The sequence below is a fragment of the Festucalex cinctus genome, chromosome 6 (genome assembly GCF_051991245.1).
Source record: "Festucalex cinctus isolate MCC-2025b chromosome 6, RoL_Fcin_1.0, whole genome shotgun sequence".
NCBI classification, from domain to species: domain Eukaryota; kingdom Metazoa; phylum Chordata; class Actinopteri; order Syngnathiformes; family Syngnathidae; genus Festucalex; species Festucalex cinctus.
Genome location: NC_135416.1, coordinates 15,812,568 through 15,831,935, shown reverse-complemented (window position 1 = coordinate 15,831,935; position 19,368 = coordinate 15,812,568). Strand labels below are relative to the sequence as shown.

The 19,368-nt window shown below is 39.3% G+C and overlaps 1 protein-coding gene across 2 annotated transcripts in view; it reads left to right on the top strand.

Annotated features, from left to right (window-relative positions):
* Positions 1-19,368, top strand: part of mxi1 (max interactor 1, dimerization protein) — a 31,015-nt gene that overhangs the window by 3,467 nt on the left and 8,180 nt on the right. For both annotated transcript variants that reach the window (XM_077523567.1, XM_077523568.1), the window contains exon 3: positions 6,129-6,158. In XM_077523567.1, the coding sequence (XP_077379693.1) occupies positions 6,129-6,158 (30 nt within the window). The remainder of the gene's footprint in view (positions 1-6,128; positions 6,159-19,368) is intronic.

Below are 19,368 nucleotides of genomic sequence, written 5' to 3'. Positions count from 1 at the left end.
CATCCAAATAGTTCTTGTATTGCATTTCATTAGATTGTGCTTGTGTTTTAAAAAAATGCAGAATAGATACATCCAGTTTATGTCTTCATTCCCGTCATAGATGCAGTAACGAGATGGTCACCATATGTTTGATAAGGGGTGATTTTCATGCATGACATAAATGTCACAGAACAGTACTGTTGATGAATGAAACTTGCATTTAGTAGGGGAAGGAAATTTCCCAAATGAAGACCCGTTGGCATCGTGTTCTGTTTGGCGCGGGGTAGCTTACGCGAATTACGCGAATCTGTCATTCGATCGTCATACATCAAACGGTTTGCTCTGAACGCTTTAATATTAATGTGAGAGCGGGCAACAAACAGGAACTGCGCATTACTCATCATCAGCACAGAATGCTGCCTACTTCTGCATGGCAACAGTCAGGATCATAATTAGTTTGAGGCTCTCCTCATAATGCTTCCTCATGAGATATAAATTTGTTTAAGAATGCTGATGATGTTGTACAATGTAGTTGAATATATGCTAACATTACAGTCACCAAATTTATTTTCAAAAGTGCAATTTCCTGTGAGATTTTTTTTATTCGAGTGGTCGTACAAGATGACGTTATTAGCGTGCCGATCAGTGTGTTGAACCACATCCTTGATTTTTCTTGCAATTTACATAATACGTTTGTATATTTCGTGTAGTCTAGCAATGTCTCATACCCTCTTTTCCCTTTTACTTTGCTTCTATTATCACCATAATTCCCTTCATGGGGGAATGCAGGAATCCGTCTACAGTTTGTTCTCAATTTTGCTCACCGTCACACAAACACATTCTCAACTAGGTCAGGAAAGTTGCACCGTTTAATTTTCACGCCATTAATTTTGCAGTGCGCAAAACATACATACATGCTTACAGGGCTGTCACTATTGAATATTTTTAGAATCTAGTATTCTATTCAATATTCCATTAATAAATCAAATAATCAGATTTTTTTATTGTACATTCATGTGTATTACCAATGTTATAAATGTTTTCTTCTTGATTGTTGTTCATTAACCTATTATTGTTGTTTGTTTTGAAAAAAATAATAAAATTAAGCAATATTACATGAGAGAGATTGATTGTTGTTGTACTCACCAGACTTTTTGAAACTGATTCAGTTACTGATTTGGTCATTGTTTTCCAAAATAAAAGTAGATGTTTGCATATGTATTTTTTATTATTATTTAAATTAAACATACAATAATCACTCTGCTTTCATGAAGAGCTACGTAAATCAGAGAATAATTCCTGATGAGAGACTTAATATAAGGATTTGGAGAATTTTAAGTTAAACAAAGGCTCCAAATGATTACTCAGTTATTAAAATATCCATCCATTTTCGATTACTTTGGTCATCAATTAGTTGTTGATTAATCGATTTAATTTTGACATACATATTCAACACATTCTATCCTCCCCGATGTCAGTCCTTTTAATTTAGTTGTGATGTCACAGTAGTGTCAACTTATGCAAACTAACATCTGCTACCAAATTTAAAATATGATGCAGCAAAATGTATGTCATCTGCTCCTAAATAATGACTAAAATGATTATGGGTGACACGTTGACCAGAGCACAATACAAGCCCATTTATGTAAAGAGTTTCCAAATATAATTTAAAGGTAAAGAACCATCATAAAATAGGACATTACCAATTTACACAAACACCGTTAAGTTGTTGTCCCTGACTTACTGTCTTCTCTGTAATGTGGTCATGCTTAAAGTGATGGTCTTATCTGACTGTCCTCACTTGCCTACCGTTTATAGCAGGGGTGCTTTATCTCACTGACCCACTCGGTCTCTGTGTCTACATGCACGTGCGCGTACACCAACACACACACTTATGTGCGGGCACAAATAATGTCCTCCTTCCACTAACCGAAGTAAGCGTGCTGCAGTTGTGTATGGCCTGGAGCCAGTTCATTATCTGGTTTGTAGTATTGTTGAGCAGCAGACATGTTGCTATCTGATTCAGGATGAAGGGAAAGTCTTGGTGATGATAAAGGGCTATAGGACAGCAAGCTGACTTAGATTGATCCCCATGAATGTGTGGCTATATAAAGGATGTAGAGAGTGCCAGTCTCATAGCTCAGCTCTGAATAATGGCGTGTCTCTCAGAGTAATGGACAGTGTAGGTGACGGTGACATCAGTGTTGCTCCACTTACTTTTTCCCCACGTTTTTGTTTGTATTTTACCCTTGGTGATTTGCGCTGATCCCAAGTCAGAGCTTCCTTGATTTATGAAGCGCTTAACAAAATGGACTGCACATGACATTGAAAGCATGGTATGGATGGTGTTCAAAGCAACCCTGACACATTACAAGCACAATTACACATGACTGGGAATCTTCTGGCACACAAGTTAAGCTTCTGCATTGCAGCTGCATGGATTGAACGGCTGCTATTTGGAAGTAACATTATTTCAACAGAACAGGGTCTCGATTTTTTTTTTTTTTTCCCCCCAACTCGACCAAAATTAGGAATTTAATTCCTCCCTGGTACGTAAATGTTAAAAAAACAAAAAAACAAACAAAACAAAAACCCATAATGGACACCTGCAATACGTGAGGCTAATACCTACTATAAGTCTGACATGTACAAATACATTGAAACATTGTGTAAAGCACCATGAAGCTGAATTTTATTTATATCTCTGCTTGGAAGACAACCAGTAACTCATTTTGAGTTTTGCCAAAACAAAACACTCATGTTTTAAAAACGCAACCAAAAACTACCAGGGTAACATTTTGAGCCACAACACAACAGCGTGGCATGTCTATTATTATCGATGGATTTCTTTATTAAATGGTTTATCTGAATAACGTTAAATTGGTTGATAATTGGCGATAATTATCGGCCACCGTTATTATCGTGCATCCCTACTCCAAACTATAACAACATATAGCAGACTTTCAAATAATAATAATAATAATAATTAGCTGGCCATCTGCATTTGTGTGTTGGCCCATTGTTTTAGTTCCAGTTTGACTTGTTGACTCAATGTTGGCTTTTCGTGCATCTGGAAAGAATTCACAACACTTTTTTTCTATTTCCATTTTGTTGTGTTACAGGTTGGTACAGGTACAGTCTGTTGTTATTGATTCCACAGGTTTTGTTGCATTTTAAACCTAGCTTGGTGAAACATTTATAAGCCAAAGCAGCCGTGGTAAGGATGTGTGGCGCCATCTTATCTAGTCACTCCTAATGACTGTCAATCAAAGATCAAACACTGCCGCTGTGAGATTTGTGATTGGATAAGCGAATTGAAGGCTGGGAGCAAAGCGAGTCAGTGTGTGTGCGTGTGAAGAATTATTGCGGATAATAGAGGATAGGTAAAAAAATAAAATAAAAATCTTATCAATATGCAGGGTTTGCTGAAAGGGCCTATTCATGCTTTCTGCATCCATGTGTGTCCACAGGGTACACGTTGGTCCATATTAGAAGAAATCATACCTGACTTCCATTGGGTTGTAGGTTCTATGTTGATATACAATTTACCATTTAGGCTCTTGTATAAATCTGGCCTAACATCATAGCATCCAGTCAACCTGGGCATTGGTGGCCTTGTCATCTACAATCATATCCACTGCCACAGCTGACTGCACAGTCGCTCTTGCATACCTAAGTAAATGAAGTAATGTAGTCTAATGGGGACATATGGTGTTTTCATTTGTCAATTATTAATCTGGAAGAGGTAATTTCTTCTCAGGCAATCGCATAAAACAGTGGACTTTCCTCTTTCTTAATGCAGGTTACAATGATGATAGGTGTGTTGTATCAGATACATATTGCATCCTGTTGACATGCCTCAGGGGTGAGTTATGCATGTCACCCTCCCTCAAAACTTACACTCCTTGAACTGTTTTGGAGTGCAGTTTGAGTGGATGGAAAATCTATCATTTAGGCACTGGGAGGCTGTTTTGTCTCCTTTCAGTATGTTGCCCCACAAAGGCAGTGTTAGGGACCATCTCATTCGCATGACATTATTCACGGTGCACTGAACCCTGCTTGTTTTCTGCACAGGCCATGCACATGTTCCTCACACTCTCCCTACATGTATACACACACCCATCCTAAAAACACACTCATGTGCAGTGTCAAGTATGTGAACTCAAGTCACTGTTACATGTGCAGCCCCACTGAGTCGTGTTTTGTATTATTGAGGAGGAGATGATAGTGCTCTCCTGCCTGTCACATTGATGTTTGATGGTGCAAAGGCTTCAGTGAGCTCTACTTGAACTTTGTTGGAGAGTCTCTTCTTAATGATGTCTGTCTTCTCCAGCAATTGTTGTGCATACTCACTGGAGGTTATAGTTCATTGCCTAATGATGGGCATTTCAAGCTGTCATTCAGAAAAAAAAACTTTTTCCAACCACAATCAAATCTACAGACAATTCGGCATTCCTTTTAACTTGACATGCTATTAGGGATGTAACGATATCCAAACATCATGATATGATATTATCACGATATGATAGTTATTACGATATTGTGGGGAGGTTGGTAATATGAAAAAAAGGTATTGTACAAAAAATAAGCTCATAATAATAAAAAATCCCCGCAATATTGTGCTTTTGTATGTAACAGCAAAGCATATAAACACCCTACAATCTCTAATAACACTTAATATTTGCTAATGCATGCACACATAGAGTTCCTCCAAATATTGACTCGGTTCACAAGCATATCTGACGATTAGCGTGGATTTTAAACATAGCTGCTTTTAATATCGTGACACGACGACGATATTGTGGCAGTTTTAATATCACAATATCACAATACTGCTGTTATCGTTACATCCTACTTGCTATAGGGGAGAGTTAGCTGGCATCACATAAACAAAGTATAATAGTGCATTCTTCCATTAAAAAACAAAAAAACAAAAAACTACCAAATGTACAAGGAATGGATACCGAAGTCTTTACTTTTATTGGTATGGACCGATTTGGTCCAATCTGCTGAGCACCATTTGATGTGAAATCTAATGATACCATGTGTTGGTTCATTACAATATATATTTATTGTGTTTTATAACAATACTAAGCTTTATTTATCATTTTATATGGGAGAAGTAGCGAAAGCTTGGAATCAGAACTTAACCTGTTAGGGTTCAAATGTGAAAGGAACCGATCCCTCACTGTATACTGTATATATAACCGTCTGTCACTTATATTCTTACTTTTATGTGTTAGCTCAGTTGCTACACTAATGTAACTTCCGAGTCGGTAACCATTATTCGCCCTTCTATAACGAGATTCTTGTCCCTCACTCTTCTGGCATAGCTAATCAATTTATGATCTCCCCACGAATGAGGCAGTTGAATTAGGTGTGGGTTGACAAGTCATGCCTGGAGAGTGGGACACAGGGATGACATGCTTAAGAGGCAACTGTTTGTTCAATAAATTGCATCTCTTCAGTGTGCATGGGCTCCAAGAAAGTATGTACAAGTGTGTCTTTAGACACCCTACACCTCGGATGCTACATTAACATTTAATGAACAATGAATGAAGGTCAATGGAACTGCAAGCAATGCTCCAAGTTTGGGCTAGCATATTTGCAGTACTGCTAGAGGAACATGGATGTAAAGTCAACAACATTTAACTGCAAATTATACCTCATGATAATATACTATACACAACAATGGTGTGCATTCCTTGAAAACTGGTTCTACTATGAGATATTGTATTTTTAAATGGTGTCTTTCCACTGGACATTTGTGTTTTGTTGTATTTTTATTTATATCTGATATTTATTTTACTGTTTTTATATCAAATGTTTATAAATATTGAAGATAAAATTGCCATTAATTTCAGATCATTTTAAGGAAATACTGAATACTATAATATCTGGATCCATATCGCATAGCACTAGTGCAGGGCATAATCATCATCAGTGACCCTGATTAATAATTCATTTAATGAAATTTCATTATTAGGTCACAGTACATTGTCTTCTTACATTAAACAGTTAAGACATCTGAGCCATTAACCCTACTGGAACAAAGGCCTTGAAAAACTGACTGCACTCTGCCTGTCTACGGTATATGTGCATGACGTGTATTGATTTCTTCATTAATAATGTGTCTCCTTCCCTTGCAGGTCTACACACAACGAGCTGGAGAAGAATAGGTGAGTGGACCCTTTTCTCCCAACATCTTCAAAGCATAACACACTTACTTACTTGTAATCTAAACTCTTTTGTTCCTATCTTATTTCTACTTTAGTACATTTACAAAGACAAACGCTTTTTTTTTTTTTTAAGTTATTTATTAATTTTTTTACTGAGGTCTTCGATTGAACATATTCATATATGTAAAAGTTCAATGATTGATTGCAGATTTTGTCAGTTGGTACACAAGTTAGCTTTGTATACAAAAAACAAAAGTGTCATGTTCTAGCCTGAACATGCTTTCATGTATCCAGTCAATATGTTCTCATGTACCCTAAGATGGACAATGGGAGAGATATGGTTGTTTCCTCTGAACATGGCAAATTCTAGTGGCTTGACAGCCATTATCTGATTTGAGTTTACCACCCACTTGGGGGCTTGCTGGTGTTTGCTATATGATGGCAGACTTCAAGAGTCAATCTATAAAGAGCTTTCTTGTGACACCACAGCGGCTAGACTTGTACGATTTATGGTACCTGCATATAGGAGAGAAGCGTGCGCCTTCCATTTCATTATCTCTGAAAATGAGGGTACATTGAAAGGATGTGGAAGGGTTGTATCCATTCATTGTAATCACATATCACCTCGGCATGTTGTCCTCACCATCTTCCCTGGCAGACTCCAGTAAAATGATGGGAACATTGGATTCAGTGCGTTAAATATAGACAAGTTGATGTGTCACCATGGTGCACTCATGTGATGCCGCACATGGCAACGCAGTTGGCTGGCTAGTAGCTCTGGCAGACTGTGGCTCCCATGCCAGTTTGAATTTTTCATTATTTTTTTGTATTATTTCACTCACACAAGTACGTTTTCATTGTTTGTTCACACAACACAATGCTGTTTTTGAATCCCTCCACATTTTTGTTTTCATTCTTTGAAGCATTTCCTTCACTTCCTCCCTGTCTACTTGTTCCGTTGCTGGTCCAGGCAGTCCTGTAACATACCACTGTGCCAAAAGCCAGTCACACTGAAATGGATCTTGTATCTTGAAATGCATCTTAGTTTTCCAAGTAGTTCACTTGGCGTCTTTTTGTCCCCCTTTCACTATAAGAAAAATGTATATTTCTGTTACCAAAGAAAGTGAGTAAAATTGATGCGGTAATCCATCCTTTTTGAAAGCGCACTTGTCAGAATAATTTATAATCCCCCGTCTTTGCCAGCAGTTAATCCAATTCCCTTTCAGGACATGCCCCACAGTAAGCTATATGTATCAGCCAAAGTTGTTCACCCAAGTGTATCAGGCTTATACCATGATTCTACTGAGGCAGACTTATAAGTTACAAAAAAAAAAAAGTCCCAGTCAAACTGAACCACAACTCAAAGTTATAATACTGTAGTGAATCTGCTGGTGCTGAGATGCTTTGTCTTGCATCTAAACCACAGGTCCACTACTCAGGCACAAAAATGGACGGGCAGAAAAAACATTTCAGATGAAATAGCATGGTAGCTGTTTACTGCTTTAATCGTATACCTCCTACAAGCCCTTTTGCACTTCAACACGAGCTGCCTGCATGTAGCATTTTTCACCCCTTTTATCTAAGGGACGTCCACCTATTAGTCCCATTTCAGTTAATTGTCTTGAAAAGAACAATTACATTAGAGACAACTTTGTTTTTAATACCTATGGAGGTAATGTTTTCTCTGCTGTTAGTTAGTAGGCTTGCTAAAAACTACTTTAGCGTTAATTGTCTTAATTCATCAGTGAATACTAATGACAAAATTCAGGTACACGCCAGAAGGTGATCTCTATTACTATTTGGAGCAGTTCCAGATTGTTCAGTCTTGTCGAAGGTCTACAGTCTGAGTGTCATTCCAATGTCACTATTTTTCACCGTTTGATTGTGACAATTTACAGCTAATCAATGCAAGACTACATGATGCCGTAAATAATGAAACACTGCTTATCATTTTCCATCCGCCGCCACCATCCCGTCATTTTCATATTTTCTTAGGTCAGGTTTCAAATGCAGTGAATTATATAATGTTCTTGAGTGCTGGAGCAAATGCAGTTGTGTTTCTAAAAAGTTTGACCTGAGGTGGCAGAAGGTTCATTTGAAGGAGCAGAATCTCTTACCTAAACCCAGCGTCACACAGGATGAATTATTTGTGACTTTAGTGCATACAATAAAACACATACCTGTTTTGGAGCTATGTCTCAGTCAGCACTACAGTATGGGTAACATTTTCTTATAGTACATATCCTTGCTGGAGCCTTTATAGTAGTGGGAACTGAACTAAGCATTGTTGTGAGAGGCCTCAGGGTTGGACGAGCTGTTAAGCATGAGAAAGCCTGGGTTACATTTTCTGTGGCTGTGCTAAAGCTTGCTGTTCTCTGCCCAGTGAGTGCAGCCTATTCTCAGGCCTTGCTGCAAGCCCTGGGACTGGGACCATTTGTCCTGATCAACGTGACGACTTGTAAGCTTTTCTTGGCTCAGAAAAGCCGCTTAAAGGGCTTGATCTTTGGTCTGGTGAGCCCAGCTAGAGCATGTACACGTGTTGGGGCACGTTCATCATCCCCCCTAACAAACACACATGCATAGGCCGCCCGTTGCTATTCTTTAATAGCCTTGCTTGATGCTGGATTAACAAACGATCGAGTCAGAGGACAAGGAACTAACTGACAAGCTGATGGGATGAGCAGAGAAATAGTCAAACACACCTGACTAAGGGTTACTTAAAGCGCCATGCAAGCCTAATCTATGCTCCCATGTGTGCCAGTGTGTGCACAGTGAGCGTTTAAACCCTGTAATTAACACAATGAAATATGAGCCAGTATTAGGTTTGAAGTTATGGCTGTGACTTGAGTCCTGAAATAATGCTTGAGGGATGGTGAAATTGCGGTGACGATTTACGTTTTTATTTTTCTGTAGGTAATTTCCTTTGGGGAAAGGAAAACTTCCAAAGAAAACACATGTGGTATTTTTTCCCTGCTTGAGTGTGTAAGAACAGTAGATTATCTGATAAGCTTTTTGAAAACAAGCTTTTTGTTGATTGACTATCACTTGGCCAGTAACATAACTACAGAAAACTTTGCTTTTATCATCAATAAGTCCGAAAGGACACATAGAAGTCAAATGTGCAGGCTCTTTCACTAGAGGTAATGGTAGAGAAATCATTGGTCAGACACAAGGAAATATTAATAGCCTTGTATTAGTTTTATACCCCCATTATTTCTCTAACAGAATGACAGCTGAGAACAATGTGAATTTAATATTGGCGTATGAAACTTCCCTGACCTTTTTAGCTCAGCTTCTTATTGTTGTGCCTTTATGGCACCTCAAGTATGTGCATTCTGACAGCATTTAGTAGAACAATATAATCAGAACATGGCTATATTTTACAGACAGTCAGCAATCCAAACCCAGGATTTCCAGGAAAACGTGTGCGTTCAAATGATTCAACCCAGGAGCGTGACTTTATGCCCAGCTGTACGGCAATGCTGTATTTCTGTCCAACCTGCCCATATTCTGCCTGGATTATTGGAAAATGAACAAAGTTACTGTTCCAGCGAGTATTAAGATTTTCGATCCCCCTTCCTCGAACAGATTGCCATGTTTTCTGCTGAACTAACTAAATCTGTACCTTAAGGAGATGGTTGGGATGTTAGAGGACAGACCATGAAACAAGACAGAAAGAAATGAAAATAGGATGCTTGCAGAAGAAACATGACTCAATTAGACTAAATCTGACTACAGCTTCTATTTTTAGCTTTACAGCTGGGGCAACAGGGAGAAAACACCACTGCTTTCAAATTCTGACCAATCACATAGGTTATCCGTGCACCAATGAGAGCTTTGCGATGAATGAGCAATGAAAAAGGTCGTCACTTCTTATTTCTATTAAACTGCCTCCGCTTGCTTCCACAGACAGTTGCAATTAACAGAATGTTGTTCTCTTGTTTGTTTGTTCGTTTGTTTGTTTGTTTGATTGTCTGTTCTCCAATTGTTTATTGTGTATATGGCTGAAGTGGGGAGTGAGCGTTGTTGCTTTCTATACAGCCGCTCTGTGACAGATTGAGTCTGCGAGGATAGAGCCGAGTTCAAATCCAGGTTGACGGTGATATTCCACTGGAGTTCCGTTACAGAAGATGTTGTCAGAAGCGGGATGATTAGCCATGAGGCCATACATGGCATGCCCAGTGGAACTCTTGGGACAGTGGATTGGTTTACTAGGATGACTGAAATGGGGCACCTTTGTGTGTAGAAGGTGGCCTTGCTGATGGAAGTGAAAGATAGTATTATACAGTGAAGACATTTTCCAACATCAAATACACAGGTTTAATTCTGCGTTGAGGGTACTACTCTGGAAATTCAGAACAAATTTGCTGCCAACTGAGCGAGTTAGCTGTAAGGTCATCTGAAGAACTCTGTTGGCAGGTGGCTGCGGTTGATTCTGAAGATATAGAATGAGCCAGGTGTGAGGAGCATGTCCCTAAATTTTGCAACACAATATATGAGTGATCTCCTCAAAGTTCTGTCACATTGGTTTACAGAATTAATCAAAACCCAAATCCACATGACTTCATTGCAACCATCCCAGCCAACTGGGACAGTGGAAAAAAAACATAACAGCCTTTAACACATGGCTGTATTTGCACTTTAGTTCTTACATTTGGATTACATACATACCCCCAGCCACTGGTGAACATGATAAAATACATCCATGTGTATTATACTACCATCCCCCAGAGCCAACATCTGGTCAAATCGGGGGTTTTTTTTTTTCTTTTCAGCAGACTCATTTTAGAAGCCCATCCATATTAGTGCTCTAATCCAAATCTCCTGCCCTCTACCCCTTGGGTCACACAGGACTAAAAGGGAAAGTTTGAGTTCATCTGTGGTGTTTGGAGGGTTGCGTCAAATCATACTGGAAGACAAAAGGAGATGTTATATTTAATATATTGCTTATTCAAGTTGATGCATGTTTAGGCACAAATAGGAGGTGCATGGATTAGGGGATGAGTGAATATCAAATCACATGATCTGTATGTGAGATTATCAAAGAGATTTGTGCGTTATATGCAATTGTTTTCATAACATGCTTGTTTGTTGTAGTTTTTAAGCTTCAACCTTTCTCCACCTCTTTGTCTGTGGCCTCCCCTTGTTTTTTTTTTTTTCTCCTCGTTTGTTTCTCATTGGAGCAGATTAAAAGGCAGTGTGCACGTTTGAACTAATCCATGAGTTAGTGATGGGTTTCAGCCCCGGAGTCTCTTGGCCCTGTCATGCAGCTAGCGCATTCCCCCGCCGCCCCCCTGCTCTCCTCCCTCACCAGTGAACTTTGCACGAGCATTTGTGTGTGTAAGCACGTGTTTTTGCCTGAGAGCGCTGCTTGAGGTGGGTCAGTTGCTGTTCTGTTGTTTTATTCTGATATTTTTTTTTTTCTCCCATAGTTCCACTTTTCCCCCATTAGTCCTCTGTCCCTCCTCTGCACTGTTACCATGAGACATCCCGAGTGATCAACTGGGGTTTCACTGTATTTACTACTTGTGACCATGGCATTGGTTAGACAGGGTGGGAAGTTCTTTCTTTTAACATTGAATTGTCCCCAGTTTGAAGTATTACACTGAATATATGCATTTTGCTAGGATGCTTTCATGCTCAACAAAAATATTCTTCCACGTAATAAATCTCCATTTGGGGATTGAGGTCACTGCTGCATGCTCACAGCTATCCAAAGTCCTAGAAACACCCACCCACCCGACCATCCAAATGCTTGCGTGAATTTCACTCCTTTACATTTCCTTCAAGTTTGCTGTCATGTAAGCAGAATATACTGTAGGTCAGTAACCATCACAGTTCCCATAGAATCCCTTCACTTGCCAATATTGGTTTTCTCCAGTGAATTTGGCATAGCTGAAGGTGAGAGTGAGAAGAACAGACACTTGTTAACACTGCAGTCAGTTTGCACCTTTAGTCAGGACATGGACGAACGATTATTGCAGACTATTCCATTTCAAAATATTAATCAATATTTAGAATCATGGCCAGAAGAAAGAGATAATACAGTCTCAACTATTATAAAACTTACCTTTTACTAACTGACAGTAAATCTAACCATCCAAATGGCTGAATATGCTCATCTCAGAATTTCACGATTATTATTTCTTTAGTGGTACTAACGATTACTAAACCCGGAATTTGTCCTGACTGGCTCCCGTTTTGTACCCATGGCTAGTTTCTGGGCAGATTACACACACATATAAACCACCCCTCTCCTCCCCCACTCTCTACATCTCTCACCCGCTCTATCTCACTCCAACTCTTCCTGTTTCTCTCCCATCTGTCCGGATTTCATAAAGGAAAAAAAGAGGAACGAGCCTGCACTAGCTGTAGGGAAATTATTCCTCTAATCTTGCATGTATATGGAGAAACAATGGGCTCACTTTTATTTGCAGAAAACAAAAGAGAACTTGCTTTGCTTGCAACGTGATAAGTGATTGCCATCTTTGTGGAATTTCAAATGTTTCTAAAAATCCTCCATATTAATAAAGTTCAGGGAAAAAGTAATTGATGACTAAAGGCCATGACTTATTCTACTGCTCTTCTCACAAATAATGTTATTTTTGCTCTACTTAAGTTGACTTGAACCCTTCAGAATTTAGGCCCGTACAAGAATATTGGTAATTGTTTTAACTAAAACTTGTCCCCGAGGATCAGATGTAACCGAAAGGTTCCAGGAGATATGTTGAGCAATAGTTAAGTTATACTGTGTTACTCTAATTCGAAGGAGTTTTTTGGAACAGATTTTCTAGGCGATATCAAACAAAAACATTCTTGAAAAAAGGCTCTTTTTTTCTTTTTCTTCTTTTTTTTTTTTTTTTTTTTTTTTTTTACAGAAAAACACTCAAATTCTCTTGAATCTAACATCTCATTTTTTGAAATTCTTTATGTGTCCAACAAGATTAAACATTTTGACACTCATTTTTGGCACATCTCGTCATATTGTTGCTAATGTTACCCTATGTAATAGAGCTGAAGTACTGAACTGCATTATGATTAACATTTGGTAAACTTGTGCAATTTCCCCATTTCCTTAAAAACAAACAAATATGTTCGCATTTAATACATTTTAATTATGTGCAACTGATGTAGGCCTACCTGTTTTAATTGCCATGTTTTCAGATTAAGATACTTAAATTCCTTAAATTTCCTCAAATATTGACGGTGTGACTTATGTATAAAAATGTATTAAGATAATAAAACTCATTGATGTTAGGATATGGTGCAGCGAATGCACCGAAAAATACAGTAAATCAATTTATTTTATTTTATTTATTTTTTTTGCGATAGAAAGAAATTAAATCTAAGATTTTCCATTCTTGCAATTTTTCCTCTCCCACTCAAATGTCAAATTTGCAATAAAACTGTAGTTTTTTTTTTTTTTTTTTTTTTTAATCAACATAGTTGGCTCGCGACCCTTGTGAGGAATAAGCGGTCAAGAAAATGGATGGATGGATGGAACATAGTTGGCTATTATAGGCCACTAATTACTACAGTTAAAATTTTCATGTTATATTATATTTAATTATGGAGAAAGAGGAGACATATAAATAACAAAAATCTTCACCAAAAATAAATGAAAACACCTCCTATTCTGATTGTTGTAGTAGCTGGCCATGGTAACCACTACTTACTACAGAATTAGGGGGAAAAAAGTACTCAGAATGAGAAAAAAGGGTTGTGATTTATATCTAGTGAATAATTCTGACAATTTATTTCGTCCAGTTTCTCCATAACGAGAGATATCAGCAAAGTTTGATGTATTCAAATTTCCATCTACTACAGAAGTCTAAATAGAAAAAATAACTTTTATTTAATGTCCCACAGAGTACTGGTATTTTAATTATGGTTCTCTTCCTATTTGATGAGCTAGCAGTCTGGTCTTGTTAAGGAAAAAAAAACTACCCAGACGTGTTAGCTTGCCTAAAAGGGCTTGCTGCCAAATCCAGACGTTTTCTACACATAATTGCGCCCACATCTGTAAGAGCCATTTTGTGAACTATACATTTATGGTTCACATAATAAAGTTGCGGTTTAGGCGGGCTCCAGTTTAGCGCCCAGGCCGGTAGCTCTTTAATGACTCTTCCAGCAGTAGTGAGTGGTAGGTTCCTCCCCCATTAACATGAACAGCCTATTCAGTCAGGTGTTACGGGTTGTATCGGGCAACATGTGACTATGTGCGCTCATGTGAGCGAGAACGGGTGAGAAGGATGCCCCGCTCCATGAAACACAGCCACAGAAAGACTATGTGGGGGATGTGAAACAGCAATGCCCTAGTAGCGGAATTCTTTGTATAAAAAATGTCCTGGTTTCTTTGAAATCATAAGCTGCTTGCTGAGTCAGCTCAGGGAACATGATTGTTGTTTTGAATTAGAATCAATTTATTTTAAGGTCAACACCATTACTCCAGGTCATCATTGCACAGCAGAGACCCAGGTGTTTGTCCAAGACACGTTGAGTAGCAGCATGAACTTAGTAGAGCACCAGTCGAGTGGTGCCCTGATTATACATATAGGGATGCGCCCTCGGCAGAGTGTGTAAGCTTTCTGGGACCAACAGCAGTCAGTCAGTCACATTGACAGCAAAGCATCATGGGGAATGGATGTATGAGCTGCCACATGAGTTTAGCTATTCACCTCGCCATGTATATTGCATGTCACCATCTGCTCTGTGGATTTATGTGCCACGTTTGCATGCAGAAATAAATGGTCTTACATGAGATTTGCCTTTTGAAGGCCAGTCTTTGTTTCAACAATCTTAGATTTTTCTGTTTTTTAACTGATGGAGTGGAATAAGAATACACTTAGAAAGAAGTAATGAAGAAAGTAATGCAAACTGTGTGGACATCGACTGGGTTTGATTTAATTGCATTCCTCCGTAACATGATATAATTTGACGTAGACTTAATGTTGTGCCTAGTAGACATGGATTAGACTGCTTTAAATAAGGCTTTGCATGACAAAATACTCTAAATGTGTTCCTTTAATCTTTGTAATCAATGTGTATTAGTTTTTTGGGCTGCTTCAAATGAGCCTTGACCATCAAGAAATTCTAAAAGCATTAATTTCAAGTTGATCTCCCATGCAAAGATTTTCTTTCTTTTTTTTTTTTTCTTTTCCAGGAAGATCATCACCCTTTGTCATGATTATGATTCCCTTCATAAATCAATTTAGTAGATTTACCTCTAAGAGCCACGGTGCTGATGTGTAATTAGTATAATAACTGGGCGAAGGGTCAGAGTTTGTCTCCCTCCAGATGAAGTAGAATTGGGTCAAAGTGTGTGGGGGTGCGTGTGTGTGTGTTAAATGGGCTTGAGAGTGTGGGGGATTTGCCATGGAGATGATGTGTATTGACTCTTATCGGAGCTGGAAATGTGACCATGCCTTTAAGAGCACGGCCAGTAATAATGTCAGACATTTCGGGCCTGAGAAGTTATCTATTATTTATATATTCACAAGTTTGGAATCTAGGCCAGTCTTTTTTTTTTTTTTTTTTCTCTACTGTCACCAGTGCTTTAGCTTTAAGTATTGCTGTAAGACTGCTCTGAATAAGCAGAAACACAGTTTGGTTATCAGTGCAGTTTTAAAAAAGAGAATTACAATTTTCCACTGCATGTTTGTCCTAAGGCTTGTTTGTTATTACAGCTAATTTATTCAAAGTACATTTGCAGAAATAGCCTTGCGAGTAATCTAGTCAAATTTGCTTTCGTACTACCTTCAAGCTATCAAAAATACAAAATTGAGCGACATCAATACTAACATTTGGGAAAACAAAGCAAAGGGAACCGATGTTAGATGAAATTATGGTTTTGAAACCACATCAATGGTGGTGATTTGATGTTTTACCAAGACTACATTTTAACAGAATTTAAAATCTTCCACTCATTTGATCCCTCATTGGATTATTCTAAAACCACGGAGACAATGACAGTGCTTACTTATCTTAATATTGTGATTTTGATTGTTGTTTTTTTTGTGATGCTTGCATCTGTGTGTGTGCTGGACAGTTGCTCGTCCTGTGTGTTCAGAACTTCGGGGATGATAGCCGAGTGCGGGAGGAGGCGAGTGGTGAACCACACTCCTTTGAACTGACTAAAAGAGATGTACATGTGATGTGCGTTGGTGCTGTAAGAGTAGGTGGGCAGCTCTCATATACCAGATGGGAGAGAATGAAAGTGCTTCTGTAAAAATAAAACCCACACTGGAGTCTGTTTTCTCACATTTCAAAGCTCAACTGAAGCTGCTACTAAGCACATTAGTGCTGAATCTAAAAAAAAAAAGATTGCATACACAGTGCAGCAAATGGAAATGAATTAAAGTCTTGCAATAGAAAAGGCACTGTGCTCATGTGATCGACGGGGAGGTGAGGTGAGGTGAGGTGAGGCAGGAGAGGTGGGGTGCGGTGACCCATGGTCAGCTGGCTCCTCGCTCACATGTCAAAGCCAAAAGGCAGAGCTGCCCTCCTGCGTACCCATCTGGGGAGTGGGACCATCAGGAACACAAGTCATAAGAACACACTTAAGCACACAAACAGGAAGAGACCCGTGTAAACACATACATTAATTCAAATCTACGCTGGATATTTCCAGAAAGCCTGATTACATGGAGAAAACCCACACAAGAATGGGGAGAACATGTAAACTCCATTCAAGAATCTGCATAGTGAGGAATGAAGGGACTCTCTACTGGCTGTACTGTCTATTTATGGTAGCAAGACGCCACTCATATTACTCGGCGGAAATGACTTAAACTCTGTGGGTCTACATGATAAGCTATCAATTGCAGGGCTTAGGAACCCATTGAGGGCCTCCCAATTAACCACAAGCCCATGGCCTTTAACCTCTTAGTGACACATTTAAAGATAGTGCTGGCAGGACAAACTTTCATGATAAAACTGCATCCGCTTTCAGCTATCTTTACTCACTTACTTGTTGCCTAACTGCAAATGAAATTTCTTTTTTCCAAATACTTGGCTTGCCAGGCTCAGTCCACAGTAAACAGACTGTCTGTCGTCCTCCTGGCTGTACACAATCAGCTCTTCAATTATCAAAGTGTTCCCAACAAGAGCCTGGCATGTGTCCAGACATCAGGACAAAAGCCATGTAGACATTTTGCAATCTTGTCTATCACTAAGAGCTGCATTAAAGGTGTTTGAAGGCAACATGCTGCCAGTGAGCCACTTGTCTTTCTAAAACCGGAGATCACATGGTACACAAGATGGTGTCCAAAAGAACAGAACAAGAAGTGCTTCAACATTACAGACGGTATCAACAATTGCACAAGATGTGAAGCTCTACAAAATAAAGCCAGTGTAGAAGAAATGGATCTTTTCACAGGACCAGCATCTCAGTCTCCTTAATTATGGCCTGTAGCACGATCAAACAAGATATGCTTCTTTGATGTGCTACCATAGCAACCTCGCAGCCTGGGTTAAATGCAAATTCATTGTGAATTGTATTTGTTGCCATCTTAGATACAGTATGTACTGTTGTCTTCTGTTTCTGCGATGTCAAATTCAACAGTCAGCCCTCACAAAAACTACCAGACCAGTGGTTCTTAACCTTGGAGGTACTGAAGTGAACACCACTTGTTTCCTCGCATTCACTGAACCCTTCTTTATTGAAAAATAAAAGGAATTTTTTTTTTTGTCTTTTCAAATTCAAGACATTTGTATAGGGCTTACTGGTTAACAAAATGAATTTAAAAAGTGTATTTTGTATTCCCCATCTCCATGCGGGATGAAGGGAGTGATCTTTTAGTTATGCTCGATAGCTAGTAGAATTGCTCAACTTGCCATTGCAAATAATGCAGTTAGGATGCTGACTCCTATCACTCAACTGAACTCTATATTTATAGAGCACTTAGAAACATCCACTGCATCCACTTTATAAAGATTATTGTTGGCCTACTTGACCATAGACTTTTTAGACCTTAACCTGACCAAATGGAGGTCTTGTAGGTCTTTGCTCTATGTGACTGCACGACATCATTGCTATGCGGGTGTTAAATGATTCTTGTGATTTCGCACGGCCTCGGCAAAAGCCGTGCAACAAGCGACACCTCACAGTCACAAATACAAATCTTAGTGCGAGAAGCCAGAACTGAATCTACCATGGTAGCATGGTACTACTCTGTGGGTCCCTGTGCGGATCAGAGACAAGTCAGGTCCAGGGAGAACTGAGATGATCAGTGTTTTGGTTGTCTGCTGAGATACCTTCTCAGAGCAGAAAGCAACATCTTGGTGTTGTTTGGGGTCTGGAGTTTGTTCACTGGACTTTGACTTGGCCAGGCAGATCCTCGTGACCTGCACTTTAGCCTTCATTATCTGTCTCTTTGGTGTATTTTTACCCCCTCATAATTACTCGCCGCATACTGCATTAGCAGTTTTTTTAACAGTCCTGAGCAGCCCGTTACCATAGAGATGTCGCATTTCCTCTTTATTTGGTTTGGGTTTTGGACAGTAAAGGTATCTGGCTTACGATCAGTCTCTTCACCAACCTTTGTTAATTTATTTTATTTGTTTTATGAAGACTGGCCGTGCATTAGAGACATCTCCCAGGTGGAGCCAGGCTTCTTGGAATGAGAGATGAACTGTCAGCTGATAACGTGGTTGAAGTGGGGCTTTGGGTGCCCATGTGAGGTAGACTCAGACTTTGCGAGGCCCCCGTGAATAGTAGATAAGGCGTTGACAAAAGACCCGAGCCAGACTGATAGACATCATGCTAACAGCCAGACTAGAAGCATACCTTGCGTGCATGTCTTGTGACCTCCAAACTTCAAGCGCCACAGATTGCATCATGACACCCCCTTCTTCATTCGAAGAGCACTCGTCTTGCGCGTGTCGAGTTCAAGCGCAATCTTTTTCTTTGGTTTGCACTCTTGTTCTTATCAGCGGCATCCATGTTCACGTTGCGTTAACCTCAAATGGATATTGCAGGCTGCACTCGTCTCCACCAATCTTAAAGCAACAGAAAGTAGTTGGCGCTTTGAAATCCCAGTGTGTGTGGGTCACTACACTGAGCCCCCCAAGACTCCGAATAGCCTTCCACCCATCCCTACAGGCGGGCTGAAAGGGCAGCTCCTGTTAATGGAGCGCTGATTGTGTTATAGCCATAATTATCTCTCTTTATCTCTCAACTCCGGGCCATTAGCAGGATAGATGTCACCCC